Source organism: Alligator mississippiensis, chromosome 15 (assembly GCF_030867095.1).
Source record: "Alligator mississippiensis isolate rAllMis1 chromosome 15, rAllMis1, whole genome shotgun sequence".
Classification (NCBI taxonomy): Eukaryota; Metazoa; Chordata; order Crocodylia; family Alligatoridae; genus Alligator; species Alligator mississippiensis.
This window is the reverse complement of record NC_081838.1, coordinates 20,967,949-20,995,080: the sequence shown is the minus strand read 5'-3', so window position 1 is coordinate 20,995,080 and position 27,132 is coordinate 20,967,949. Positions and strand designations below refer to the sequence as shown.

The 27,132-nt window shown below is 62.4% G+C and overlaps 1 protein-coding gene across 1 annotated transcript; it reads left to right on the top strand.

Moving 5' to 3' along the window:
* Nucleotides 1–15,785: 15,785 nt before the first annotated feature.
* Nucleotides 15,786–25,554, top strand: IGSF8 (immunoglobulin superfamily member 8). Its single transcript, XM_059719416.1, has 7 exons — nucleotides 15,786–15,916; nucleotides 19,722–20,096; nucleotides 21,141–21,614; nucleotides 21,909–22,328; nucleotides 22,560–22,970; nucleotides 23,472–23,613; nucleotides 24,528–25,554. Exons 1-6 carry the CDS (start codon nucleotides 15,832–15,834, stop codon nucleotides 23,585–23,587), a joined length of 1,881 nt encoding a protein of 626 aa, XP_059575399.1. The 5' UTR covers nucleotides 15,786–15,831; the 3' UTR covers nucleotides 23,588–23,613; nucleotides 24,528–25,554.
* The last annotated feature ends 1,578 nt before the right edge of the window (nucleotides 25,555–27,132 follow it).

Genomic DNA, 27,132 nt, shown 5'->3' with positions numbered 1-27,132 from the left:
AGGTCGCGGGGCTGGCCTGGGGGGGGGACAGGTGCGGGCAGGCTCCCTGCACATCTGCTTGGCTAACTGGGCCAGCAGTGCCCCTTCCAGCCCTGGCTCCCTCCCCCAGTCCTGCTGGTGCCCCTCACCCCTAACCCACAGCCCCTGACCCTCCCTAGGTCTCACTCCCAACCCACAGTCCCCAGCCCCCAGGCCCGGGTCTCACCTGCCTGGGCTCCGGGGGTCTCGTGGGGGCCAAGAGAGGGCGAGGGGAAGGAGCCGGGCCGGGGGCATGGACTTCACCGCAGGGTTGGGGTGCAGCCAAGGCTGCGGGCACACGCGGGAACCAGGGCTGGCACCGGGCCATGGTGGTGGCAGCCGCGGGCACTCAGGTTTCCCGCAACATCCATTTAAGTCCCGTTATGGCAATGCAACAGAGGCCGAGAACAACATATTACCAGGAGGCCACGGAGCGCAACCAAACCCCGCTGCATTATTGATGTCCCCGAAACTCAAGCCCCTGCGGGCCCCCCCCCACGTCCTCCCCACACACACGCACACCGCCCCCCGCCCCAGCCTCTGCACTTCTGTGCCCGCCTGCAGGGATGGGGCCGTGCTCCTACCCTCCAGCCCCGTGGTGCCCCTCACTCCTGACCTGCAGCCCCCTGCCCCCCCAGCCCTGTGACGCCCCTCTCTCCCGACCTACAGGCTCCTGCCATCACAGCCCTGCGGTGCCCCTCCCCAGAGCAGCCTCCCTGAGGCACCCAGGGGATTGGGAGACCGGAGCCTCCTTGGAAACCATGGGGATTTGGACACCTGGTGCCTGGGCCCCTTCCACAGGCCAGACTGAGCCTCTGCACCTTTTGGCACTTCAGGGCATTTGTGGCCCCATAGCCACCATCCTCCTGCAAAGGCCTGCAGTGGGGTGCGCCTAGAGCACTGGGGCAATGGGGGCCTCGGGGTAGGGACATGCAGGCCTGCCCCTCCCACAGCCACCCCCTGTGCATCTGCCATGGGAGCGGAGCCACGGGCACACGCGCTCGCCTGTCCCTTCAGCAGCCTCATGACAAAGCGAGGGATGTGCCTGGTACAGCGGCTGCCTCTGCCTGTGCCACAGGTATTGGTGCGTGGCACACAGCGGGGGCAGAGATGGGGAGATGGGTGATGGCCTCAGCAGCATTGTGAGCACCATGGGGGGAGGTGGCACCACAGCGGGGCTCGACACCATAGGGCTCTGGGCATGTCTGCCCACCCCCCACCACGCCCCGTCCCGGGTTTGGCCCCACTCCCTTCCTGCTCCGTGGATGCAGCTGTGTCTGGTCTCTGGGTAAGCTGGAGAGCTGGGCCTGGGGCTGGGTCTGAGCAGGATCCAACCAGCCACAGGTCTGGCTCCGGCCCCAGCCCTAACAGGGCCCAGTGCCACCCCCCCACAGGACCCACACGGATAGGCACAGCCCTATTCCCCCCGATCCACAGAAGCTGCCCCAGGCTCGAGGGTCTGATTGTAGAGGGCAGCTTGAAGACCCCAGCAGGGCTCCAGAGGTGGCTGGGAGCTCTCAACCTTGGCCCCTGGGTACCCCAACCCCACTGGTGGGGGAGCATGCTTGCCCTCAGCAAGGCCATGGGATACCGGGCTCCGGTTGGGCGGGGGGCATCAAGCAGAGGTGTCAGGGCGTTGAGCCGGGCTGGGAAGGGAGACACTGTTGCTGCAAAAATGGCCCGTGCCTGCTAGAAGATTGGGGCACAAAAGGGGCAGGGGGCAGCGTTCAGCGTACAAGCAGGGCGGGTGAGGGACACATGGGCACAGCCCCGGGATCTGCGCTCCCCCACCCCACACAATAGACTCCAGGCATCCAGGGCCTGTCTTTGCCCCACAGCAGTTTCTTCTCCCTACTTCCCCTGGGGATGCTGGGCCAAGGAGAGGGGGAAGGACAGGCTTGCCCCCGGTCTGGGGGTGCGAGGCAGGCAGGACATGGGCTGTGCAGGGCCCCAAGTGCAGCTGCAGCTGACCCGAGCCCCAGCGCGGTGATGCCGAGGGGCAGGGGAGAGAAGGGGTCACAGCTGCGCTTTATCGGACGCCCCCCACCCGTGCCTCCGTCCAAGCTGAGCAAACAGATGACGCTGCTACCCGCACTCCCGTGGAGCCGGGGCCATGGCAGAGCTCGTGGCCTGGTGGGCAGGAGCGGGACTGACCCGAGGTCATGCAGCAGGGGAAGGATCCCAGGAGTCCTGGCTCGCAACCCCCCACCAGCTTTCCAGGGTTGGAAATGGGCCCTGGGATCCGGCTCCACCTGCTCCGTCCCACTTCCTTGTGTGCCAGAGCGCGAAACAGGGCCCAGGAGTCCTGGCTCCCAGCCCCGGTGCTGACCCTGTCCATGCCACTTCCCTGCCTGATCCTGGCAGGGGACCCAGGCATCCTGGCTCCCGGGGCCTACAGCCTGTCACTGGTTCCTCTGCTCCCATTGGCTGGCTACGAGGCTTCAGGGTGGCACCTCCTTTCCCTGCCTCAGTTTCCCCTGTTGCTCTGAGGGGCTCTGGGGCTCTCCCCGTGCAGGCAGCTCAGCGCCAGGGTGCTCTAGGCCTGACTCCCATCCCAGCAGCTACCAGGGAGTGGCTGGATCCGTTTGGACCTCGGTGCATCCCCACAGCCCCACAACCCTAGCTTGGCCCTGCCGAGAGCCCTGTGGCCTGGTGCTGCCAGTCAGGTCTGGGTGCAGGTGCCCTGATGGGCAGCCCCGGGCCATGGCACCGTTTCCCTGCCTGAGCTGGAAGGGGGATGGAGCCCAGGCTCCCTGCTCTGCCCCAGCTCCCGCCTGCCCCAGAGAAGGGTCCCAAACTCCGGTCTCACCAGGGGCCTCCTGCCCTGCCAGCCTCCCTCCCCCTGATCTTGTGTGAGGTTGGCAGAGATTTTGTGGAGCTGGGGGAGTGGGGCCCAGCTTGGGGGGGGGGGGGTGCAAGCATCTCTGTGCATGTGAATTGGTGTGCATAGGAGTGTGACTGAGTACACGTGCCTGCCAGTCTGTGTGTGTGTGTCACACCGTGTGACTGTGTGTGTGGGAGAATCCACCTGTGTGAGAATTGGTGTGCTTGTGTGTGTGAGCAACTATGTGCACATGGATTGGTGGCTGTATACATGTGAGAGTCTGTGTGTATCTCTGTGTGTGTGAAACAGTGCATGCCTGCCAGCTTGTATGACTGTGTACATACATGTGTGTGAAGTGTGTATGCCTGATAGCCTAAGTGGTACTGTGTGTGTGTGTGTGTGTGTGTGTGTGTGTGTGTGTGTGTGAATCAGTGTACATAACTGCCAGGCTGTGTGACTGTGTATGTGTGTGAATCTGTGTAGACATCTGTCAGCCCATGTGACTGTGTGTACATGCATGCATACGCCTGCCAGCCTGTGTGACTGTATGTGTGTGAATCAGTGTGCACATCTGCCAGCCCATGTGACTGTGTGTATGTATCTGTGTGAATCAGTGAGTGCACCTGCCAGCCTGTGTGATTGTGTGTACATGGGTGCATGTGTGAATCCCTGTGCAGACCAGCCAGCCTGTGTGAACCCGACTGTGCAGGTGGATCTGTGGGCATAATACACGTGAGAATTGGTGCGTGTAGATGCGTATGCTAATCCGTGTGCTTGCACATGCGGGTGCTGCCCCAGAGCCCAGTGCTGGCCGTGAGCAGCGCACTCCCTGCCCCGGCCCTGTTGTGGCTGCGTGGGCTGCAGGAATGTGCAGGGTCCCCGTGGGTGGCCCCTGCCGGCTTCAGCATCTGGGCCAGCGCAGGGCAGAGTGGGGGCTTCCACCAGGCGCCAGGGACTGGGAGCTATACCATGGCACTGCCCGGGGCGCAGAGCCACAGGACGCCTTGAGAGGCTGCTGGGTGCTGTGATGCCAGCCCCAAACTGTGCAGCCTTCTCTGCGGTGCCCCGGTGCAGGGCTGTGGCAGGACTGGCTTCGCACTCTGTGCAGTGCCGAGCATGGGAGGGCCTGTCCACAGCAGCAGGAAGGATCCTGCCTCCACGCAGGCACATCCAACCAGGCCTAGTGTGTGAGCACATGTGAGTGTGCAAGCATAGGGCATGTTTATGCATGTCTGTGTGTACAGTTGTGGATATGTGGGTATGTATAGTGTGTGCACACGTGTGTGGATATGTGAGTGTACCTGTGTGCTTGGGTTTGTGTGCTTGTGTGTGTATGCATATGCATGTACATGTGTGCATATGCATGTGTGTGCATATATGTGTGTGTGTATGTTGGTGAGGTTATTCCCTACCCCACCAGCCCTTCTCCAGCCGGGTGGGGCAGTGCCAATGGGAACATTTGACCCCTCAAACCGTTAACAATCAAAGTGGAAACGCATCCGCTGCGGCCTGGCTGGACAGCAGGGAATGGGGCAGGGCTGCTTTAAAGCCCCCGTGAATTCTCAGCCGGTGCTGCCCTCTCACCCCTGCTGCTGTGGGGCAGGAGCCAGCCTTGAGTTGGCCCTTGGACCACAAAGTGGTGCACAATTGGTGCTGGGCTCCCCCAGCTCCTCTGCCACCCAGCCACGGAGGGGACCCAAGTGTCCTGGCTCCCCTTTCCTTGCTTTCCAGGCCCAGGGGAGGCTGCCTCAGCCCTTCTGTCAGCCTGTCCCCTCTCCCACGACACCCGGGGCCGGGCTGTGCTGCAGGGTGCTCGGGGACCTTTTCCCCACTGGTGTCAGGTTTAACCAGGGCCCAGGGCCTCTGCACCTTGCAGTGGTGCTGGGGGCACCGGCTGCTGGCATTCAACTCCCACTCTTGCCACCAGGGGGCACTGCGCTGCCAGGAATGGAGGAGAAGGAAGATGGAGCCTGGCAGCATCTCTGGGCACCTGCCCTCACCCTGGCAGGGGAACGCAGGCCGTGCTGCTGCCCCCCTCCAGCCCTGTGGCACCCCAGAGGCAGCTGCATTTTTTTCTTTTTTTTTTGTAAAAATCTCTCTCTATATAGAAGTTGTATATGTACACCTTCTGGCAACTTATTTTAAGTCGCAAAGCAAAACCTTTAAACCCGTAGGCAGCCACCAGGTCCCCCCTCAGCCTCCTCTTGCTGAGGCTGAACAGGTTCGGGTCCTTCAGTCTCTCCTCGTAGGGCCTGTCCTGCTGCCCTCTCACCAAGTGGGTGACCCTCCTCTGAACCCTCTCCAGGCTGGCCACATCCCTTTTGAAGTGCGGCGCCCAGTACTGGACACAGTACTCCAACTGCGGCCTGACCAAAGTCGCATAGAGGGGAAGGATCACCTCTCTGGACTGGCTTGAGATGCACCTTTGGATGCATGACAAGGTATGGCTGGCCTTGCTGGCTGCGTTCTGGCATTGGCAGCTCATGTTCATCTTGGAGTCAATAATGACTCCGAGATCCCTTTCCGCCTCTGTGCTTTCAAGAGGGGAGCTCCCCAGCCTGTATGTGTGCTGTGGATTCCTTCTCCCAAGGTGCAGCATCCTGCATTCATCTACGTTGAACCCCATCCTATTCTCATCTGCCCATTTTTGTAGTCTGTCTAAATCTAGTTGCAGCCTCTCTCTCCCTTCAAGTGTGTCCACCTTGCCCCACATCTTAGTGTCATCAGCAAATTTGGACAGCGTGCTTTCCACCCCCTCGTCCAAGTTGCTGATGAAGATGTTAAACAGTGCGGGCCTGAGGACCGAGCCCTGGGGTACCCCACTGCTCACATCTCTCCAGGTTGAGTACAACCCATCCACCACTACTCTCTGGGTGCGCCCCATCAGCCAATTTTTTACTCATCCAACTGTGCAGGCATCAAGGCCACAGTCACTTAATTTATTGATGAGGATGGGGTGAGAGACAGTGTCAAAGGCCTTCTTAAAGTCTAGAAGGACTATGTCCACGGCGACACCATCATCCAAGGATTTAGTCACCTGATCATAAAAGGCAATCAGGTTGGTCTGGCAGGACCTGCCTTTGGTGAAGCCATGCTGGCTGCCCCTGAGCATGATCTCCCCTGCTGGCCTCCCACAGATGTGCTCCTTGATGAGTCTCTCCAAGATCTTCCCGAGCACCGAGGTGAGGCTTACAGGCCTAGAGTTACCTGGGTCCTCCTTCCTCCCCTTCTTGAAAATTGGGACCACATTAGCCAGTTTCCAATCCCCCGGCACCTGGCCAGATGACCACGGATGCTCATACAGCTGGGCCAAGGGCTCTGTGATGACCCCTGCCAGCTCCCTCAACACCCTTGGGTGGAGGGCATCTGGACCTGCAGATTTAAAAATGTCCAGCACTTCCAGAAGATCCCTAACTACATCTGCGCTGACTGAAGGCCTGATAGAGCTATCCCCAAGATTGTCCCTTCCTCTGGTAGGAGGGATGTCCCGGTCCCTGTTCAGGAAAACAGAGGCAAAGAAACTGTTAAAAATATCAGCTTTCTTGTCTGGCGTGGCCACCAGATTACCATTTGTGTCTTGCAGGGGCCCTACATTGCCTGATGCCCTCTTCTTGCTCCCAATGTACTTGAAAAAGGACTTTTTGTTGTCCTTAATCCTGGACGCTAGCCTGAGCTCCATCTCTGCCTTGGCCTTCCTAATAGCCCTCCTACACTCCCGGGGCGAGGAGGAGTACTCCTCCTTGGTGATAGCTCCTCCCTTCCACTGGTTGTACGCCCCCCTTTTAGTCCTCAGGCATTGCTGAATGCCCTTGCTGAGCCAAGGGGGTTTCTGAGCACTCTTACCCACCTTGCTTCTCTCAGGGATGGTTATCCTTTGGGCCTGGAGGATCGCCTCCTTAAGGTACGACCATCCCTCGTGGACTCCCATCTCCTCCACCTTCTGGGCCCTCAGTGCCTCCCCCACTAGACTCCTAAGCTCATTGAAGTTGGCCCTTCTGAAGTCAAGGGCTTTAGCCTTGGTGTGAGCCCTAGACGCCCTGCGTTGGATAGTGAAATCCAGCAGGTGATGATCGCTATTGCCCAGGTAGTCAAGGACCTGCAGTCCCCTCACCAGGTCATCCCCCGTGGCCAGGACCAGGTCCAGCAAGGCGTTACCCCTAGTGGGGCTGTGCATCTCCTGGATAAGGTGAAGGTCCTGTAATACAGCCAGGAACCTATGCAAGCAATCAGACCTGGCTGTCTGCTTCTCCCAGCAAATGTCTGGGTAGTTTAGGTCACCCATGACAATAACATCCCTTGACCTAACCGCCTCCATAAGCTGACTGGAGAAGTCCTGGTCCAGCTCTTCCCCCTGGTTGGGTGGTCTGTAGTAGACACCCACCGTCAGGTCCCTCTCACCATGCCCCCCCTTGTAGTTTGACCCATAGTGTCTCCGCTTGACCCCCCTCTAACACGAAGCCAATCCTTGATGATGTGAGGTGCTCTTTGACATAGAGTGCAACCCCCCCGACCTTTCCTCTCTGTCCTGTCTCTTCTATATAGGGTGTACCCCCGAATGTCTGCCGCCCAGTCGTAGGTAAGGTCCCATCAGGTTTCTGTGAGCCCTACTAAGTCTGGGTTCTTACTTGCAATCAGGAGGCACAGTTCCTCCTGCCTACCCCCCATACTATGAGCATTAGTGTAGAGGCATCTGAGGCTCCTGAGGGTGCACGTGCCTCCCTCCCACTCCCAGGACAGTTGTGGCCCCCTGCTCCCTGGACTTTGATGCTTACCTGGGCTTCCCTTCCTCTTGTCACCCTGTGTGCTAGTGAAGCATCCTTTCCACTCAAAGTGGCCCCTTCCTCTGGCAAAGCTAGTTTAAAGCCCGCCGAAGCTAGTTTAAAGCCCCCCGTCTTGTGCCATGTGTCCCTTTGCCAGGTGGAGTCGGCCGTGTCCTCACTGTCCTCTGCTACCGAGCTCTGGTAGTAGGACTGGAGTTCACTCAAGGCCATTTTAATACCATCTACCACCATGAGGTTCGTGTCCTGTACATCTGGAGGTTGCTTATCCAGCTGATAAAGGACAGGGGGACTCCCATCTGCTTCAGCATCTCAAAGAGGAACCTGCACGATCCTCTGTCATAGGCTTTCTCCAGGTCCAAGTTCAGTACAGCAACTTTCTGCCCTTTTTCCCACTCCAGCTGGCACATGTCCCTCAATTGCAGCCGGCCCCATGGATCTGACACCCCAACACCCCGCATGACTTGTCCTCATGGATGACGATATCTAGGATGGACTTTGGCCAGCAGCTTATAGTTGAAGTTCAGGAGAGTGATAGGCCCCCAAGCCTTCAACTCTTCCCTCAGGCCCTTCTTATACAGGCAGCTGTATTTCACCCCAAGGGGGGTGATTGTGATGCAGTGTTGCTGAATAGCTTGTGGGCAGCCACAGCATCCCACCCCAGAAGCAGCTGCATTTCATCGCTGGGCGAGCAGCCCCTGTTCTGCGTGGCAGTTCAGCAGGGGCTGTCTCACACCAGAGCAAGCTGCATTACAGGCTGGGGTGCATGGCAGAGAGGACTCCCCCCATCATACTGCTCAGACACCTCCCACAGCACCTGTGGGTGTTTGAGTACAGGGGCCCAGGCCAAACCTTGATCTCATCTGTAGCTATTTACATATATGTAAATGACTGGAAGGGCTTTAGCCCTGCCCCCCTGCAACTCATGATGGCATCTATGCCACTCAGGGAAACAGCAGGTGAAGGTGCTGTGACATGTGTGTAACATGGCAGCAACACACCTAGGATGGTGGAGGAAGCCCAAGGCGAGGTGGAGGCACTGTGAGACCTCCTGCTTCTCCAGCCACATCTCGGGGAGCCCGTGGCCCCCAGCCTGGGGGGAGACTGGTGACCGTGTGGCTGCAGCTGGGTCACAGCACCACCCAGTGGTAGCCCCTGGAACAGAGGGCTCTGCCCCTGGGACCTGGCCAAGAGCAGGGGGGCGGTGGCCCGCACCGGCCATACTAACGCAGGCCTGGGCTGATATGTAGCAGCTGCCTCTTTGGCATGGCCAGGTCTTGACAGGGGAGCTGATGAAGCGGTGGGGGGGGGGCATGGGTAGTACCCCAGTGGGGTAGAGGGACTGCAAGCCCTGCCCCGGCCCTGCCCCCAGCCAGCGCGAGCCCTGCACTTACTCACAAAAGACCCCGTCAGTCAGTGCTGAGCCTGGGAGCCAAAGGAGTCGGATGTGCTGGCAGCAGTAGTAGGCTGTTCCCTTTTCCTGGCGCACCCCCAGCACCAGCGCTACAGGGGCAGACCTGAGCATAGCTGATGCCCCAGCCCTGGGGCCACTACCTGGCATATCTGGGTTCAAGACCACAGGGCCCAAATGGCTTTGACAACCAGGAAGCCAGTGGTCTGGGGGGCCTGAAGGAGCCAGCTGGGTCTGCACAGGCTGGCAGGGGAGCAGGGGGCACTGGCTGTGCCCAGGGCCTGAAGGCTGCCCCAATGACCCACAGCAAGTCAGCGTGGGACCCAGGAGTCCAAGCACCTCGCCGGGCTGTTAACACACCAGGGTGTTTTTCTGGTAATCAAACCCTGGCCTGGCGCCCTAACCACTGGGCCACCTTGCCTCCACTGCCTTCCTGCTGTGAGTTAAAAGCTGTGGGCTGCCAGGACAGGGCTGGATGGCTCCAGGATCCAGGGAGGCTGAGCCAGGGTGTTCCCCTCCACTGTGGACACTCCCAGGTGGCAGCACAGGGTGGGGGGAGTCAGTGTCTGCCATGAGGTCCTGGGTCCCTCACCCCAGCCCTGGGCTGTAGCGCCCTGCTGCTTCAGGCCCTGGCGCTCAGTGGATCGTGGTCCCCATTTGGCGGGGGTGAGGTTATGCCGTGGCACAGCCCCCCACCCTAGTGTTACCACAGGGCAAAGGGCCATGACCGTACCCCTACACCCACCGTCCTTCGCTCTGGGTCCCGGGGGCTAAGGGCAGGGATTGCCATGCTCAGCCCCGGGGCTGTGCTCTGCAGCAGGCAGGCAGGGGGGCAGTGGGCGAGACCAGGGGCACAGGGCTGGGGAAACTCAGGCTCAGCCGGGTGGGGGGAGGTAGCAGGCCCCATGGGCCCATTGCTCTAACCCACGCAGTGTGAACTGGGGAGCAGGGCTCGGCCCAGACACCTATCCCCCTCTATCCACATAAACCCCCTCATGCCCTTTACAACCGCTCCCCCCAAACCCACCTCCCCATCGTGTCCACCCCTCACCCACCCCAGCCGCGCTCTCCTGGCTCCTGTCCCTCCATTGCACCTGGCCCCTTCCTGCCCTCCTTGCTCCAGCCTGTGGGTACATGGGGAATCTCACCCCAGCTCTGCCCACCCCCTCCAGTGCTGGGAGGAAAGAGCAGACGCCAGCTTCGACCGCCCAGCAGCGGCATCCTCTGGGGAGAAGCAGGAAATTAATTGGCATTGACCCGGGCAGGATCGATAGCAGCCGGCCAGCTGGGCAGAGAGCTGCTTCCAGCCCCAGCCTGGCCTGCACCCGTGAGTGGCACACAGACCTCCTTGCACACCACCAGTGTTTTATGCCCACCACCCACTGGGGCCAGCCCTCCTGGGGGCAGGATTGGGTCCTTCACAGGGCTGGCCGTGGGCCTAGTCCTGAGCTGGGCCCAAGGGCCAGGATGGGGGTCTGTGCCCCTGGCCATGGGGCTCTGAGCCAGTTCTGCTCTCATGGCAAGGCTGGGGCCTGTGATGCCCATCTTCATGCCCAGGTGAGAAGCGGGTGGCATGCAGCCAGCTCCTGGGAGCATGCGGGGGCCCATGCTGCCCCTGCAGTGCTGCAGTCTGGCTGCTCTGCTCAGCTCAAGGGGGTTGGCTCTGGGGGCAACTGGCCTGCAGAGCCAGGGAGGCTGCGAGCTGTCCAGAGCAAGGCAGGGGCAGGGGCATGTTCAATGCTCTGCAAACGCACATGTCCCAAAAAGACCAGATCATAGCGCCCCTCTCAGCCGTGGCACTGGGCTAGCAATGCCGGGGCCTTAGCACACCCCCTGCCATTGTGCCCCGGGGACAGCAGGAGAGATGGATCAAGGCCATGGCAGCCACGGTTTGATGTGGTTTTTGGCATAGGGCTCCTGGGGGTGTGGGCCCACCCCTTCCCATCCCCCTGCTCTCACCACCAGCCTCCACCCCCTCAGTTTATTTTTCCCTCTAGCCCCAGGAGGGTGCTCCCCTGGCCCTTGGAGTCCTCCATCCAGCCACTGGCAGCTCCTTGCCCCCCTGGCAGCCTGCTCCCCTCCTCCCTGCAGCTGCCCTGGGGGGTCCAGCACAGGCCAGCAGCTCTGAGATGGAGCAGGCCAGTTCTGCCCCCACCAGCATCTTAGAGACCCCCAAGGCACAGGCCTGACCTCATGGCTATGTCCTGGGGGCCAAGTCACAACTAAAAACCTGGTAGTGTTCAGCCTATAGAGAGAGAAGACTGCAGGCCTTCCTTTCACAGCTGGACTTTTTTGCAAGCTTAGACACAGATTCAGAGGTAGGTACTTAATGACTATCCTTTCTGCACACTGAATCATGCCACAACTACATTCCCCAATGATCCTCCGTTCCCTCTTAGCTGGCCAGGTATTGCCACCACCCAGGTTAGACAAAGAGGCGGAAAGCAGGTCCATACCCCAAGCTTTTATTGATTTACACCCCAAATCACAAGAATAAGCCCCTCCCTCCATGCTTATCACAACAGCACAATATTCTCACCTGCAGCAGCTGGAGAGAGGACAGCGGCATGCAGGCTGGCAGCAGCTTGCTTTGAACGTGCTGCGGTCTTCCCCAAACTCTCCCTGTTTCCACTCAGTTATATGCGGCACAAAGAAATATTCTGCCAGGTGTTGTTGCAGTGGGTTTGTCTGACTGGGCTTTAGGAACTAGGCTGAACCAGCTTTTCTGTGGGCTCAAAAGACACGTTACCTGGGGCCTGTGTCCTTGTGAAAAGGACCGTCCTGGGAGAGAGGACTTTGCTCCTCTGCCCTCTTGCCATGTTTGGTTTCTTTTACTTTGCTGACAAAGCCAGTTGTAAATGGGCAGGCTCGGTCTGGGACAGGGTTTGTGGCCTTCTCTGGCCTCATGTCTGCAGCTGAGCACCAGCCCCTCGAATATGGCCAGGGCTGACAACAGGTTAATGAAGATAAAGGGTGATTTCAATAAAATCCTAGCTGCCCACGGATCACTCGGTTGTTAGCAAAAGGGTAGTTGTCACTTATAGTGGCGGTGATAGCGGTGGTTGACTTAAGTCAAGCAGCAGCTATTTGGCCTTGGCCTCGTTTAATGTTAATGGCTTCCCTACAACATTTTTAGTTTACTTCGTAGGCTACTGTTGTGACTTAAATATAACTTAGTGATTATTAACTGTGCACCAGCTTCAGCATGTCACTTGTAATTTAGGTGTTAGCTTGGCCAGTAGTCTGCTCTCTGCCGGTCGGTGTGGTCTCAGTGCCAAGGCATGTCTACAGCCCGTGACCTGCCCTCCTAGGCACGAACATGCACTGTCCTCTCCTTCTGTAATCCCAACTGCCCCTCTTGGCACAGGGATCCTTGGGGCCATCCCTGCAGCCTCCCACTGCATCCTGATGATTGATGGTGCCTAGGAGCTTCAAAGCGGTGGAAAGGGCCTGCAGGGGCCTGCAAGGTCTTGCAATGCAGCCACCTCTGGGGTGGGACCCAGCAAGCATTTAACAGCCACCCCACATGAGGATTGCTCACCCAGGGTATCCACTACCCCTGGGTGCCCAGGGTGCTGGGCTGGAGATGAGGCCAGGGCCCTGGGTCTGCAGTGCAGTGGGGGTGCTGTGCTGCGGCTGGGGCTGGGACCCTGGGTGTGCAGGGTGCTATAGTGGAGCTGTGCTGGACATGGGGCTGGATGCTGGGTGCACAGGGTGCTATAGAGGAGCTGTGCTGGACATGGGGTGGATGCTGGGTGCGCAGGTTTCTATGGTGGAGCTGTTCTGGACACAGGGTGGATGCTGGGTGCGCAGGGTGCTATGGTGGAGCTGTGCTGGACACAGGGCTGGATTCTGGGTGCGCAAGGTGCTATGGTGGAGCTGTGCTGGACACGGGGTGGATGCTGGGTGCGCAGGGTGCTATGGTGGAGCTGTGCTGGACACGGGGTGGATGCTGGGTGTGCAGGTTTCTATGGTGGAGCTGTGCTGGACACGGGGTGGATGCTGGGTGTGCAGGGTGCTATGGTGGAGCTGTGCTGGACACGGGGTGGATGCTGGGTGCGCAGGGTGCTATGGTGGAGCTGTGCTGGACACGGGGTGGATGGTGGGTGCGCAGGGTGCTATGGTGGAGCTGTGCTGGACACGGGGTGGATGGTGGGTGCGCAGGGTGCTATGGTGGAGCTGTGCTGGACACGGGGTGGATGCTGGGTGCGCAGGGTGCTATGGTGGAGCTGTGCTGGACACGGGGTGGATGGTGGGTGCGCAGGGTGCTATGGTGGAGCTGTGCTGGACGCGGGGTGGATGGTGGGTGCGCAGGGTGGTATGGTGGAGCTGTGCTGGACACGGGGTGGATGCTGGGTGCGCAGGGTGCTATGGTGGAGCTGTGCTGGACGCGGGGTGGATGCTGGGTGCGCAGGGTGCTATGGTGGAGCTGTGCTGGACGCGGGGTGGATGGTGGGTGCGCAGGGTGGTATGGTGGAGCTGTGCTGGACACGGGGTGGATGCTGGGTGCGCAGGGTGCTATGGTGGAGCTGTGCTGGACGCGGGGTGGATGCTGGGTGCGCAGGGTGCTATGGTGGAGCTGTGCTGGACACGGGGTGGATGCTGGGTGCGCAGGGTGCTATGGTGGAGCTGTGCTGGACACGAGGTGGATGCTGGGTGCGCAGGGTGCTATGGTGGAGCTGTGCTGGACACGGGGTGGATGCTGGGTGCACAGGGTGCTATGGTGGAGCTGTGCTGGACACGGGGTGGATGCTGGGTGCGCAGGGTGCTATGGTGGAGCTGTGCTGGACACGAGGTGGATGCTGGGTGCGCAGGGTGCTATGGTGGAGCTGTGCTGGACACGGGGTGGATGCTGGGTGCGCAGGGTGCTATGGTGGAGCTGTGCTGGACACGGGGTGGATGCTGGGTGCGCAGGGTGCTATGGTGGAGCTGTGCTGGACGCGGGGTGGATGCTGGGTGCGCAGGGTGCTATGGTGGAGCTGTGCTGGACGCGGGGTGGATGGTGGGTGCGCAGGGTGCTATGGTGGAGCTGTGCTGGACGCGGGGTGGATGGTGGGTGCGCAGGGTGCTATGGTGGAGCTGTGCTGGACGCGGGGTGGATGCTGGGTGCGCAGGGTGCTATGGTGGAGCTGTGCTGGACGCGGGGTGGATGCTGGGTGCGCAGGGTGCTATGGTGGAGCTGTGCTGGACGCGGGGTGGATGCTGGGTGCGCAGGGTGCTATGGTGGAGCTGTGCTGGACGCGGGGTGGATGCTGGGTGCGCAGGGTGCTATGGTGGAGCTGTGCTGGACGCGGGGTGGATGCTGGGTGCGCAGGGTGCTATGGTGGAGCTGTGCTGGACGCGGGGTGGATGCTGGGTGCGCAGGGTGCTATGGTGGAGCTGTGCTGGACGCGGGGTGGATGCTGGGTGCGCAGGGTGCTATGGTGGAGCTGTGCTGGACGCGGGGTGGATGGTGGGCGCGCAGGGTGCTATGGTGGAGCTGTGCTGGACACGGGGTGGATGGTGGGTGCGCAGGGTGCTATGGCGGAGCTGTGCTGGACGCGGGGTGGATGGTGGGTGCGCAGGGTGCTATGGCGGAGCTGTGCTGGACGCGGGGTGGATGCTGGGTGCGCAGGGTGCTATGGTGGAGCTGTGCTGGACACGGGGTGGATGCTGGGTGCGCAGGGTGCTATGGTGGAGCTGTGCTGGACACGGGGTGGATGGTGGGTGCGCAGGGTGCTATGGTGGAGCTGTGCTGGACGCGGGGTGGATGGTGGGTGCGCAGGGTGCTATGGTGGAGATGTGCTGGACGCGGGGTGGATGGTGGGTGCGCAGGGTGCTATGGTGGAGCTGTGCTGGACACGGGGTGGATGCTGGGTGCGCAGGGTGCTATGGTGGAGCTGTGCTGGACACGGGGTGGATGGTGGGTGCGCAGGGTGCTATGGTGGAGCTGTGCTGGACGCGGGGTGGATGGTGGGTGCGCAGGGTGCTATGGTGGAGATGTGCTGGACGCGGGGTGGATGGTGGGTGCGCAGGGTGCTATGGTGGAGCTGTGCTGGACGCGGGGTGGATGCTGGGTGCGCAGGGTGCTATAGTGGAGCTGTGCTGGACACGGGGTGGATGGTGGGTGCGCAGGGTGCTATGGTGGAGCTGTGCTGGACGCGGGGTGGATGGTGGGTGCGCAGGGTGCTATGGTGGAGATGTGCTGGACGCGGGGTGGATGGTGGGTGCGCAGGGTGCTATGGTGGAGCTGTGCTGGACACGGGGTGGTTGCTGGGCGCGCAGGGTGCTATGGTGGAGCTGTGCTGGACGCGGGGTGGATGCTGGGCGCGCAGGGTGCTATGGTGGAGCTGTGCTGGACGCGGGGTGGATGCTGGGTGCGCAGGGTGCTATGGTGGAGCTGTGCTGGACGCGGGGTGGATGCTGGGTGCGCAGGGTGCTATGGTGGAGCTGTGCTGGACACGGGGTGGATGGTGGGTGCGCAGGGTGCTATGGTGGAGCTGTGCTGGACACGGGGTGGATGGTGGGTGCGCAGGGTGCTATGGTGGAGCTGTGCTGGACACGGGGTGGATGGTGGGTGCGCAGGGTGCTATGGTGGAGCTGTGCTGGACGCCGGAGGAAGGTGGTGCCAGGCCGCCGGGCTGGGCCCCGTGTGGGGCGCCGCGGGCGCGCGGGGCTGGGCCGGGACCCGCGCGGTGGCCCAGGGCGCTGCAGACGGGGGTGGAGCCGGGCTGCGGCGGGGCGGGGCGGGGCGGGCCGTGGTCGTGGCGGTGGCTGTGGGGCCGGGCGGGGCTTCCCTGAGCGGAGCCGCCCGCGCCGCCATGGGAGCCGCCCGGGACGCGCTGCCGCGGGGCGCCCCCATCCCGCTCCCGGCCCCCATCCCGATGCTGCTGGTGCTGCTGCTCGGTGAGCGGGGGCGCTGCGGGCCGGGGGCGGGGCGGGAGCTCCCCGTGCAGCTCGGCCCGGCCCGGCCCTGGCCCGGGGCGCGGGTTCCCGCCTGTGGCCGGGCCAGCGCGGGAGCCTCCGGGGTGCGGGGGGGCGTGTACATGGGGGTGCGCAGCTGTACGTGTGTGTGCGCGTGCATGGCGTGCACCCGCGTCTGTGTGTGCGCGCGCGCGTGCATGCATGGGTTGTACACCCGCATCTCCGCGTTTGTGTGTGCATGCATTGGGGGGGTGTCCCCATTTTATGTGTGTGTGCACACACATGAGGGTGTACACCCACTTCATATGTACGCTTGCAAGTGCATGGGGAGGTACACGTGTGTGTGTGTGTGTGTGTGTGTGTGTGTACGCGCGTGCATGCATGGGGGTGTAGAGGCACGGGTGCGTGTGTGTGCGCATGCATGGGGGCATACAGGCATATGTATGTGTGTGTGGGTGTGCAGGTGCACATGTGTGTGTGTGTGTGTGTGCGTGTGTGTGCACATGGTGTGGGTGTTTCTGTGTGAATGTTGTGGGGGGTTGGTGGGTGTGCATGGGAGGTGTGCACACCCCCACATGGGTGTGCATGTGTAGCAAAGCTGGCAGGTGCCTTGACTCGTAACCCCAGTGTTCCCCCCTCCCTTCTGGACCCTCCTAGCCCCGCTGCCACCGTCCCCAGACTGCTCCAGTGCCCCCTCCTTGTCTCCCTATGCTGCCCCCAGGCCTGGCTGTGCCCCGAGGGCACTGGGGGCAGGGAGAGGCCACCAGGCACATCCCAGAGCTGACCCACATGGGGTAGCAGGGTCGTCCCCCCCCCCCTCCCCCGCATGGGGCAGTGCCACCCGGCAGCCCTGGAGATCCAGCTGCAGGCAGCTGCTGTGCCCGTGGCTCAGGCCCCAGCCTCCCCCCACCTTCAACCTCTGTGCCCTGCCCCTGCCCTTCCCTGTACCCCCATGCCAGCCAGAGCCTGGACTTCCCTTGCCTCTCTGCCTCTAGTTCAGGGCCAGGGGCTGAGGGAGGTGGCTGTGGGGCTTTGCCAAGGCTTTCTGGCCCTGGAGCCAATGTTTTGTGCCAAGGAAGGTGACTCACTCCTGCCTTTTGGCTCCAGGCAGTGTTGAAACGGATGGGCGGGAATGGAGCTCACTATGGAAAAAGAATCGGGCAGGGCGGCGGCCAGCTCCCCCTTCTTTCTGGGCCTGGCCTCTGTCAGCTCCTCTGCAGTCCTTGGGCCGGGCCTGTCCCCCCCCATCCCAGTATGAGATGGATCAGGGACACTGGCTGGACTGGAGCCCAGTGGGGCAGGAAGGGGAGGTGGCAGCTGGAGCTGGGGAGAGAGCCAGGTGGAGGGGGGAGAGTGTGCACAGGGCGCTGGGCAGGCGGGCGGGTTGGCTGTCTCTGTACCATTTCTCTGCACTTTCTCTCCCCTGTTGCGTGTGCATGCATGTCGGAGGGGGACTGAGATAGGTTGCTCCGTCTGCAATAACTCTCCTGCGGCAGGGGCATGTGCTGGTGGCTACACTGGGGTCAGGGTGCCCTTCCCTGCAGGGAAGTGGGCTGAAAGGGTGCAGGGGAAAGCAGGGCATGAACCCACCTGTGCCCGTGGGGAGCAGAGGCCTGGCAGGGGTAGGGGGGTTAGTGGCAGAGCCACGCTGGGGCAGGGTGAAGGAGGTGGCGGGTGCTCTATTGCGCTCAGGGCCCTGGTTCCCTGGGCCCTGCTCCGTGGCCGGTGCCTGGGGCCGGGGCAGGCTCTGGCACCTGGGCTGGACCAGCCTGGACCCAGCACGGCTCGGGGAGCGCTGGGCCCAGCCGCCCGTAAGCTCCGGATTTGCAGCCCTAAGCAGCTCTGCTGCAGCCTGTGCCATTGCAGGTGCCTGTGGGAGCTGGAGCCAGCACGCCTGCTCCCTGCCTCTGCTCTCAGCTGTGCTTGACACCAGCACTGGGGCCACAGCGGCAGCCGGAGAACAGCCCAGGGCACTGCCACCCACTTGGTGATGGCGCGGGGGAAGGTGCCAGTGACAAGGCTGATGCCACCCCCCACCATACATCCCCTGCGCTGCCAGCAACGCCATCTGTGCCCTTCCCACCACAGCCATCTGCTGCCCCCTCCCCCACAGTGCCCAGCGCAGGGAGCTGTCTGTGCAAGCTGCATCTCACTGTGATGGTCTCACATGGGAGGCAAGAGGTCCCCCAATGCCCCTGGCTCATGCACCCCACTTCCCTGGTCCCCTGCCTTGCCCACACCTCTGCCTTTCCCCTGCAAGCCCATTCAGGGAGACGGGCTCTAAAAACTTGGGTTTGGCCGTGTCCTGGAGGCAAGGGACTCCCACTTTTAAGGTTGCCCCCCACTTCCCCAGGATGGCAGAGTTAAGCAGAGGTGCTAGGGGTGCCTGGGGAGTGGGTATGGGGTGTCCCCCCATCTGGCACTCTGCCCGTGCCCCCCCAGCTGCCCCTCCCAGTCTTTGCAGCTGTGGGTGCTACAGTGGCCCAGTCTGGGCCAGGGATCGCTGGGTGCTCTCTGTCAGGGGAGCTCTGGGTTGAATGGAAGTGGGGGTGGGGGGTTGATCCATGGCGCAGGGCATGTCCCCTTGCTCCACGCAGCCACCCTGACGGCGTGAGCTGCGTGCTGAGCAGCAGCATGTGTGACCTCTGTCCTCGCCAGGCTGCGCCATCCCAGCCCCCCACCCCCCGCTGTGGCCTGACCCAGATTGGAGAGCGTGATCCAGCTGTGCAACCAGGGGGAGAAAGGGCCTTTGTGCCTCTGTGGGCTGCCCACGGGTCGCCTGCCCGTCGCATAGGGCAGGGGCTGGCAAAGAGGGGAGCACTTGGGAATGGGTGCATGGGCCTGGTACTGCGGGCCCCTGCGTTGCGGAGCTGGGGCCTGGGTTTAGCCACAGCCCTGCGGTGGGTGGGGGCAGCTGGAGATGCAATGGGGGGTGGTGATGGGCTCTCTCCATTCAGGTTTCCCTGCACATGAGGGTTGGCTGGGCTGGGTCATGGGGCTAGGGGCCCTGGCATGGCCCTGTAATCCCACTGGTGCCGGACCCTGGGTGCTGGTACCGCTGCTTGGGTCCCAGGCTGGCAGCGCCATCTAGGTCTGCTGCTCCCGGCTGCTGCCCAGGGACCTGGTCCCAGGGAGGCCTGAGTATTGTCTTTGATGGCAGGGCCACCTTAACGTCTCAGGGCCTGGGCCCCTACAGGGTGCGGGCATGCAACAGGGTGGGCAGCTGGACTGGCCCTGCCCCAGGGTGCAGCAGGAGAAGGACATGCTCGCAAGGAAAGGTCTAAGGTGACCACAGGGTGCCTCACAGCCCAGCCTGGGCCTCACCTCCTCCCTGCCCCAGGGCTTTTCTGGAAGCTGTTGTATTTTACAGCTGCCTCAGGGCTGCTCTGCCTTTCCCAGGGCAGTGCTGGCTCCCTCACAGTGCGGAGCAGGGGCAGTAGCGCAGTGGAGACCCCTCCGGCAGGGGTGGGACACCTGCCATCCCTAGAGCTGGACTCCTGGGTTCCCACCTCACTGTGCATGGGTGGGATGTGGGGCCCAGAGCTGTATGTGGGAATGGGGGGGCGGGTAATGCACGGGAGGACCTGGGACCAGGCAGTGTATGTGACTGTGAGAGGGGTATGCATGGCTGGGATCCTGGGGCTGCGTGGCTGGAGTTTAGCAACCCCAGGTGATACGTGGCAGGGGTTGAGCTGCAGGCAGGGAGGGGGCTGTAGAGGTCTGTGGCCCCGGCCTGGTGCAGAGAGCCCCACCCGTGCCCCCAAGCTTGACTGCTCTGTCTCCGCAGGGCTGAGCACAGCGCGGGAGGTGCACGTGCCGCCAGGGCCCCTGCTGCGGGTAGAGGGCACAGCCGTGGCCATCCCCTGCCACGTGACAGAGTATGAGGGCTCCACACTGCAGCACTTCGAGTGGTCCGTGTACCGCTCAGCTGCACCCACGATTGCCATCGGCATCATCAGCACCAAGGACCCCGCCTTCCCCTACGCCGTCTTCAGCTCCCGCGTGCAGAGCGGTGATGTGGCCATGCAGCGGCTCCGTGGGGACGCCGTGGAGCTGCGCATTGCCCACCTCCAGCCCGAGGATGATGGCATCTACGAGTGTTACACTCCCTCCACCGACTCCCAGTACCACGGCAGCTACAGTAGCAAGGTGGCGCTGAAAGGTACGGTTCCCCACACAGGGTGAGGCGAGGCCACCTCCATTCAGGCAGCAGTTGCACCCATACAAAGGTCTGGTCTTGGGTGGGTTATTGGTACAGCTGACCCTGGATCACCCCAGGCCCCTGGTTCACGACCTCCTCTGTGCCAGGTGCTGTACACACAATCCCTGCCCCAGCCAGGGGTCATTGTTACTGGGTTCAGCTGGCAGCTACCCCACCTCCTGCCTGGGCGGTGCCTGGGATGGATCCTGGTCCCATGACTGCAGCAGCTCCCCCACCCCCACAGAGATGTGTCATGTGCTGAAAGCAAACAGCAGCCGGATGGGAGCTAGCACCAGGCTGGGGGAGGGGGGCACGAGGCCAGGGGGCAGCCCCTCCAGGGGCATTCTGGGGCTCCCTCCATAGCCCTCTGGCTGAGCCCCTATGCCACAGGCTGCAGGGACCAATGGGGGGCTCAATGCAGGGCATGCTCTGCCCCAACTCTGGCCATAGTGGGAGTCCAGCTGTGGGTCAGAGGGATAGCAGCTTGGGGGGGTTGCCTGCTGGGACGTGGCAGGGATGATCTTACCCTGGAGAGGAGAAGACCAGGTTCCTCTTTCCTGTGGCTGAGCTAGTCCTGGGGCCACCCCGGGCTCTTGGGGAACTTCCTTGGGCCTTTCCAGGGGAAGTCTGTCCCTGGGTTAGATTGAGTGCCCAGGATCCTGGACTCCTGGGTTCTTTCCTGGGCTCTGGAAGGGGAAGCAGTGTTTAGAGAGGCCAGAGCAGTCTGTTTCCATGTGTGTATGATGTGGGCTGGTGAGCAGGCGTCAAGACTCCTGGGTCCTCTCTCAGGTTCCTGGAGGGGAGCAGGGTCTTGTGAGTCGCAGCAGGAAAGCTAAGAGTTGGGCCTCCTGGGTCCTGTCCCTGGCTCTGTCGGAGGCCTGGGGGCTTGGTGGTTAGATCAGGGTGCTAGGGGACAGGACTCCTGGGTACTCTTGCTGGCGGAGCAAGGCCAGGGGCTTCCCCCCTTCCCAGCTGCCCTCTGACCCCCACTTCTACTCCCCTCAGTGATCTCCGACTCGCTGCGGGTCACAGCCGCCTCCCCCACGCCCCAGCCCCCACTCCGTGGCCGCATGGCCAGTGCCACCCCACTCCAGCTGAGCCTGATGGAGAGCCAGGAGCTGCGGCTGAGCTGCACAGCGCAGAGCAGGACACAGGAGCACACCCACCTCTCAGTCTCCTTCGGGGTCTCAGCCCCGGGCACACCTGTGGGGCGTCACACGTTGCAGGAGGTGGTGGGCATACGGCGTGACTTCAGCATGGAGCCGGGCAAGGCCTTCGCAGGGCGCTTGGAGGCTGGGGAGCTGGCCCTGGCCAAGCTGGGTGGCGAGCAGTACACACTGGTGCTGGGCCAAGTGCAGCCTGAGGACGCCGGCACCTACCACTGCACAGCCGGCGAGTGGATCCAGGACCCTGATGGCAGCTGGCAGCTCATTGCCGAGAAGCGAGCGGTGCTGGCTGAAGTCACCGTCCAGCCTATCGGTGAGTACTGGGGTGGGGCCAGGAGGCTTGGGCACTGGGACAGGCAGGAAGAATTGGGCAGTGGGGCAGGCAGCTTGTCTGCGCCTCCAGCCCCATCTGAGTGGCCCCTGCTACTCTCCCAGGTGGGTTCCCAGCTTGCTTTTGATGGGCAGGAAAGGGATCTCTCCATTGCTTCCTGCCTGGAGTGGGTGGGCAGAGGGCTCTGCAGCTGCAGGGCACTTGTGCATGCTCATGCAGGGGATGGCACTGGCTGGGGGGGGTCTCACTCTCTGCTTTGTCCGGGCTTCCCTGCAGCCAGCCAGCTGAAAGTGTCAGCCAGCCCTGCCGAAGTCCGGCTCACCACTGGCGATGCCTTGGAGCTGCTGTGCAACCTCTCGGGGGCCCTGCCCGCCCTGCCTCACGTGGCCTATGCCGTGGCCTGGGAGGTTGGCGAGGAGGGCGGGTCCAAGCGCCTGGTGGCCCAGCTGGACCCTGACGGGACAATGGTGCTAGGGGAGAGCTATGCCAACCGCCGTGTGGGCCGGCGCCACGTTGCACTGCAGAAGCTGGCACCCAACCCTGGTCCCTATCAGCTGCGGGTGGCATCAGCCCAGCCGGATGATGCGGGCACGTACCGCTGCGTGGTTCGGGTGTATGTGCGAGCATCCGGTGTGCTCCTGAAGGAGGTGGCCAGGAGCCAGTCACCTGGGCTGAAGGTGCACATGAAGGCTGAAGGTACGAGACCCTTGGCCCTACCCATCTCCACAAACTTGGGATCCTGTGTGCCAGTGCCCCCTCCTGCTTCCCACACTACTTCTGCTGGAGGGGCTGGGACTGGGGTAGAGGGGTCTGCTCCCCCCAAGCCAGCGCACCCACCCTGACCTGCTCCCCTGTTGGAGACAGGCTTGCCCCACTCCCTGCGCTCCCTTTGTGGTGCCCTGACACCTGCTTTCATTCTCCTTTCAGGCATGGTGCTGGCAGCCAATGCGTGGCTGCCCGCCCCAGCCATCTACCGTGGGGACACAGCCGAGCTGCTCTGCAACGTGTCGTTGGAGTCGCCACAGCCTGTGCACGTGGCCGTGAGCTGGTGGGCAGAGCCGATGCCCATAGCAGAGGGCGCAGAGCCACAAGTCCGCCTGGTAGCTGCTGTGAGCCGTGAGGGCGTGGCCGAGCTGGGCCCACGGCTGGCGGGTGGTCATGTGAGTGTGGACAAGGTGGCTCCCCAGTGCTATCGCCTGCGGCTTCACGGCGTGCAGCCCCTCGACCAGGGCCACTACCACTGCACTGCCACCGCCTGGGTGCGCTTACCCGACCGCAGCTGGTACCAGGCGGGCGCTACCCGCTCAGGCCCCATCACTGTCTACCCCTACGCCCTCGGTAAGTGCCCCCTCTGCCCTTGCCCAGTCCCCCCATGTCCCTACACTCTCAGTAAGTGTACCCCCCATGCTTCCCCTACTACCCTGCCCAACCCGCTTTCCCCTGTAGTCCAACAGGGCTGGGTGGAGCTGGACTGTTCCCAGTGGCGGCAGATGACAACAAGGAGCAATGGGCTCCAGTTGTAGCAAGGGAGGTTGAGGTTTGATATTAGGAAAAACTTCCTCATGAGGAGGGTAAGAAAGCACTGGAACAGGTTCCCCAGAAAGGTGGTGGAGTATCCACCCTTGGAGGTGTTTAAGTCCTGTCTAAACAAAGCCTTGGCTGGGATGATGTAGTTGGGGCTGGTCCTGCTTTGAGCAGGGGATTGGACTATGTGACCTCCTGAAGTCCTTTCCAACCTTCATTTTTTATGATCTGGGCTGCCCCTACTCCCCCCCAGTGTTTAACTTCTTCCTCCCAATGCCACAATGGGTCTGACAAGCACCTCTCTCCACCCTGCAGCCATGGACACACTCCTGGTGCCGCTGGTGGTGGGTGTGGTCAGCGCCCTGGTCGTGGGCATCGCCATCCTTGCCACCGTCACCTGCTGCTTCATGAGGCGGCTCCGCAAGAGGTGAACCGGGGCCAGCCTGGGACTCTGGAGGTGAGTGGCCCTGTGCAGTGGAGGGGCACCTGGTGAGCCAGTTCCCACCCTGCCCTGCTTGGGACTCTGTAGCTTGCCAGGCCGGTGCCATCGAGTGGACACCCCAAGAGCGGGGCTCAGCGGTCCAGCTCCGATCCAGGCCCCTGGGAGCCAGAAGGAAGCGAGGGGTTGTCACCTGCCCTGAGGCTACAGGCCCTGCTACAGCCACCTCCCCCCTGCAGTGACCCTCTGTGGGGTCACCGCTTGCTCCCCTGGGTTTGTCATGCCCCGGGGCAGGCAGGGCTACCCTGCTGCAGGGGTCAGGTGCCCAAGGCAGGTGCGTGTCTGCTGCCCTCTACTGGATGGGGCTGATCTGCCCTGTGTGGCATGAGTCCTGTACTGCAGCCAGCCAGCAGAGTCTCCTGGCCTCTGCCAGAGCCAGGCCTGGGCTCCACCCCCCTCCCCCTCTCGGCTGGCTGGGGCTGCTCCAGGTGATGGATTTGTGGTGGAAAATGTGTTTGCTGCCAAGATGACAGCGTTTGCCCGTGACCGTGTTTCCCCCAGCTGCTGTTCCAGTGCAGGGAGTCTCTGGGATGGTTGCTGGGGTCAGCCCCGCACCTCCGTGCCCTCCTGGAGCCCTGCCCCGAGCCCGGATCAGGCTCCCAGTGGGGGCTGTGGTTTGCTGTGGGAGGGAGGGGCAGGCAGGCTGAGAGGGAAAGCTGTTTGTGGGAGAGCCAGACAGGAGCCTGACAGCCAGGCAGGCTGCGTTGCTGCTTCCTTCCTGGAAATGTTGACTGCAGGGCAGAGCCCACCACGTCAGCACGTGGCCCTGCGTGGGGCGACCGCAGGACCAACCGGGAGGCCAGATGCTCGCTGCCCCTGCTGTCTCGAGCTCGTTGCTGGCCCTGACCCCCTGCCTTTATCTCCTTCTGTAGGCTCCTGCTTCACCTCGATCTTCGTCCCTTGCACACAACTGCAACCTCCCAGCTGGTGCCACAGCATCCCCACCCCCAGCTTCTCCCCAGGAAGAACCAGTCCAGGACCTTTTTGGACCAAACTCAACCTGGCGGGATGGACCCAGGGCTACTCGTCCTGGCAGCAAGCTGCTGCCTCGGTCTGGGGTTACGGGGGGGATGCGAAGGGCAGGGGCACGGCCCCATCTCCTGGCCTGGCTGCTCTCCTGGATCCTTGGACCAGGCCTGCATGTCCCAGGGTGGGGGATGGAGGCTGTCCCCCCTCCATGTTCCCAGCACTGCTAAGGACTCTGCACCCCCTTCCCCCTGTGCCCTCTGTCCTGCCCCTTCCACCCACTCAGTATTTGGCCCCATGTGGGCCCTTTGGTTCTGTCCTGTGCAATCCACACTCTTGTGATCCTTTATCTCTGCAGGATACCCCCCCTTATCCTTACCCCCGTGCCTGGGGAGAGGCTCAGCACCTTGCTCACAGCACATCCCACAGCTGGAGGCCTGCTGGGGTGCCCTGGCTTGGATAAGGAGCGATGCAGGCATCGTGTGCATAGGGGGTAACAACCTACTAATGCAACCTGCTGAGGGAGCTCCCCTTTATGCAGAGCAGCAGCGATCTTGGGGCTGAAGGTCCAGGGGGTCCCCCTTTGCTTCTAGCCTGCACGGTAGCCATGGGAGAGTGGAGGAGAGAGTGAAGTGCCAAAGAGTTCAGGCTCCATCCTCCAGGTGCGGTGTGTGGTCGACAGGGCCCCGCAGCCAGTGGCCCAGCATGGCCGGCTGCCCTGACCTGTGCAGCTTGCGGGGGAATGTGCTGGCTCCACATCCCCCCACCACATGTGGAGGTGCCTGGATCCCAGCCAGGGCCCTAGTGCTGCTCCTTCTGGCTGGGAAGGGAGTGACTGACAACTCCCAGGGAAGCTGCGGCTGCGCTCGGGGCCAGGAAGGCAGTGCCGGTGCCCAGCAGGCCAACACAGTGCCAATAAACCTGCAGAGAGGCCCCCGGACTGCGGCTCTTCCTCTCCAACCGCCCACCCCAAATAACCTAGGGGAGGGAATCTCGCTCTCGGAGAATGGCTGGGGCTGATGCCGCAGCGCTGTCCTGTGTGAGTGCAGGCGCTGTTCCTCTTTGTGCCAGCGGAGATGGCCAGGTATGGCCCTGGGGTGGCTGGGAAAGCCTCCACCCGCTGGCGTGGCCTCCATCTGCTCAGGGCCAGACACAGGAGCCCCATCTGGTAGGCACAACTCAAACAGCCTGGTCCAGCCGTGCCCATCACTGCACAGCAGAGCCGGAGCCACCCCGCTGCACCAATTTGCGTCTCTGGGTTTCCAGCCACGGGCCCCGAGCTCTCTGGCCCTGGTGCAATGCGCTTGGCCCCTCTCGGCAACCTTTCCATGGGGACAGGAGAGTGGCCTGTGCCAGACAGGAGCCCCCAGGGGGATGGGATCCCATCTACCTGAGGTCTAATGATGCAGAGGGCCTGGGAAATCTCCACAGCGCACCCCAGGTTCATGCATGTGCTCAGCAGGGCTGGGCGATATTGAGGGCACGTGCTTTTTGCTCCTGGGCGATGGCTATGAGGCTGTGGGGGCACCCAGGCCCTTCTGCTTGGTCAGCACAGCTATACTAGCGTCTGTCACCTTCAGTGTTTGTCACCTTTGAGTCCTGGCACCACTGGCTCTGACCTGGTCCTGTGGAGGCCCTGGGGAGAGGCTGGGACGGGTGTGCTGTTGCAGGTGGCTCTTGTCCCAGCCAAGAGGGGAGAAGGGGGAGTAGTAGGCACGCACATGTAGATTGTAAGCAAGGCCTGGGCTGAGGGGAGTTGGGGCGCTGGCACTGCCAGCTGGCCTGGCTACAGTCCCTGTGGCCGCTGAAACCGAGTCCTGCTTGCTGCTCTGGGACTGGAGGAGGGAGAGGTCATAGAGCCCCATCCCCAGGCTGGGAGCCAGGACTCCTGAGTTCTCCACCAGCTCCCAGGTGTCACGGGGCGCCTTCGAGGACCAGTGGGTGCAGCCTGGGAGGCTCTGCTCAGTGTCCCCATCAGGAGCACACATTTTAACTGACCCTCATGTCCCTCCTGTCCTGTTTTTTTGCCTTTGTTGTCCCAAGAATTTAGTTCCACTCATCCATTAGCCCCCATACAGTATGGGCTACTAGTTAGCCAGGTGGGCCTTAGAGCTCGTGGTAATTTAATGGACAGATAGACAGGTGTCATGGGGCCGGATCGAGCCCTGGAACTGGGCCACTAGCCATGGACAGCAGGGCTGAAGGGAGCCAGGGCCAGGACAGCCCTGCACTGAGCGAGCGGGAGGCAGGGATCCCATCCACCAGCCCTAGCACCAACCTTCTGCAGGAGATGTGCTGCTTTGGACAGCACCAGGCCTGGCCCAGCCTCCCCTCCATGTCTGCTGCTGGGCAGAAACAGGTGGTGCCACCTGGCACTGTGCTGGCCCCGGCTCTGGCAAGGCTGGAGCGCCCGTGCAGGGGCTGCGTGAGCAAGTGCTGGGCAGAGTTTGCTGGGGCCCCCTGGAGCTGGCCAGTAGGATGCCCCAGCACTAGCCAGACCCTGCATCAGCT

Excerpts from the sequence above, each read along its gene's own strand:
- IGSF8 (XM_059719416.1), top strand. The coding sequence starts at position 15,832 with ATGGGAGCCGCCCGGGACGCGCTGCCGCGGGGCGCCCCCATCCCGCTC. Across the intron at positions 21,615-21,908 it reads AGTCACCGTCCAGCCTATCG|CCAGCCAGCTGAAAGTGTCA; the intron begins GTGAGTACTGGG and ends GCTTCCCTGCAG. Across the intron at positions 22,971-23,471 it reads TGTCTACCCCTACGCCCTCG|CCATGGACACACTCCTGGTG; the intron begins GTAAGTGCCCCC and ends TCCACCCTGCAG.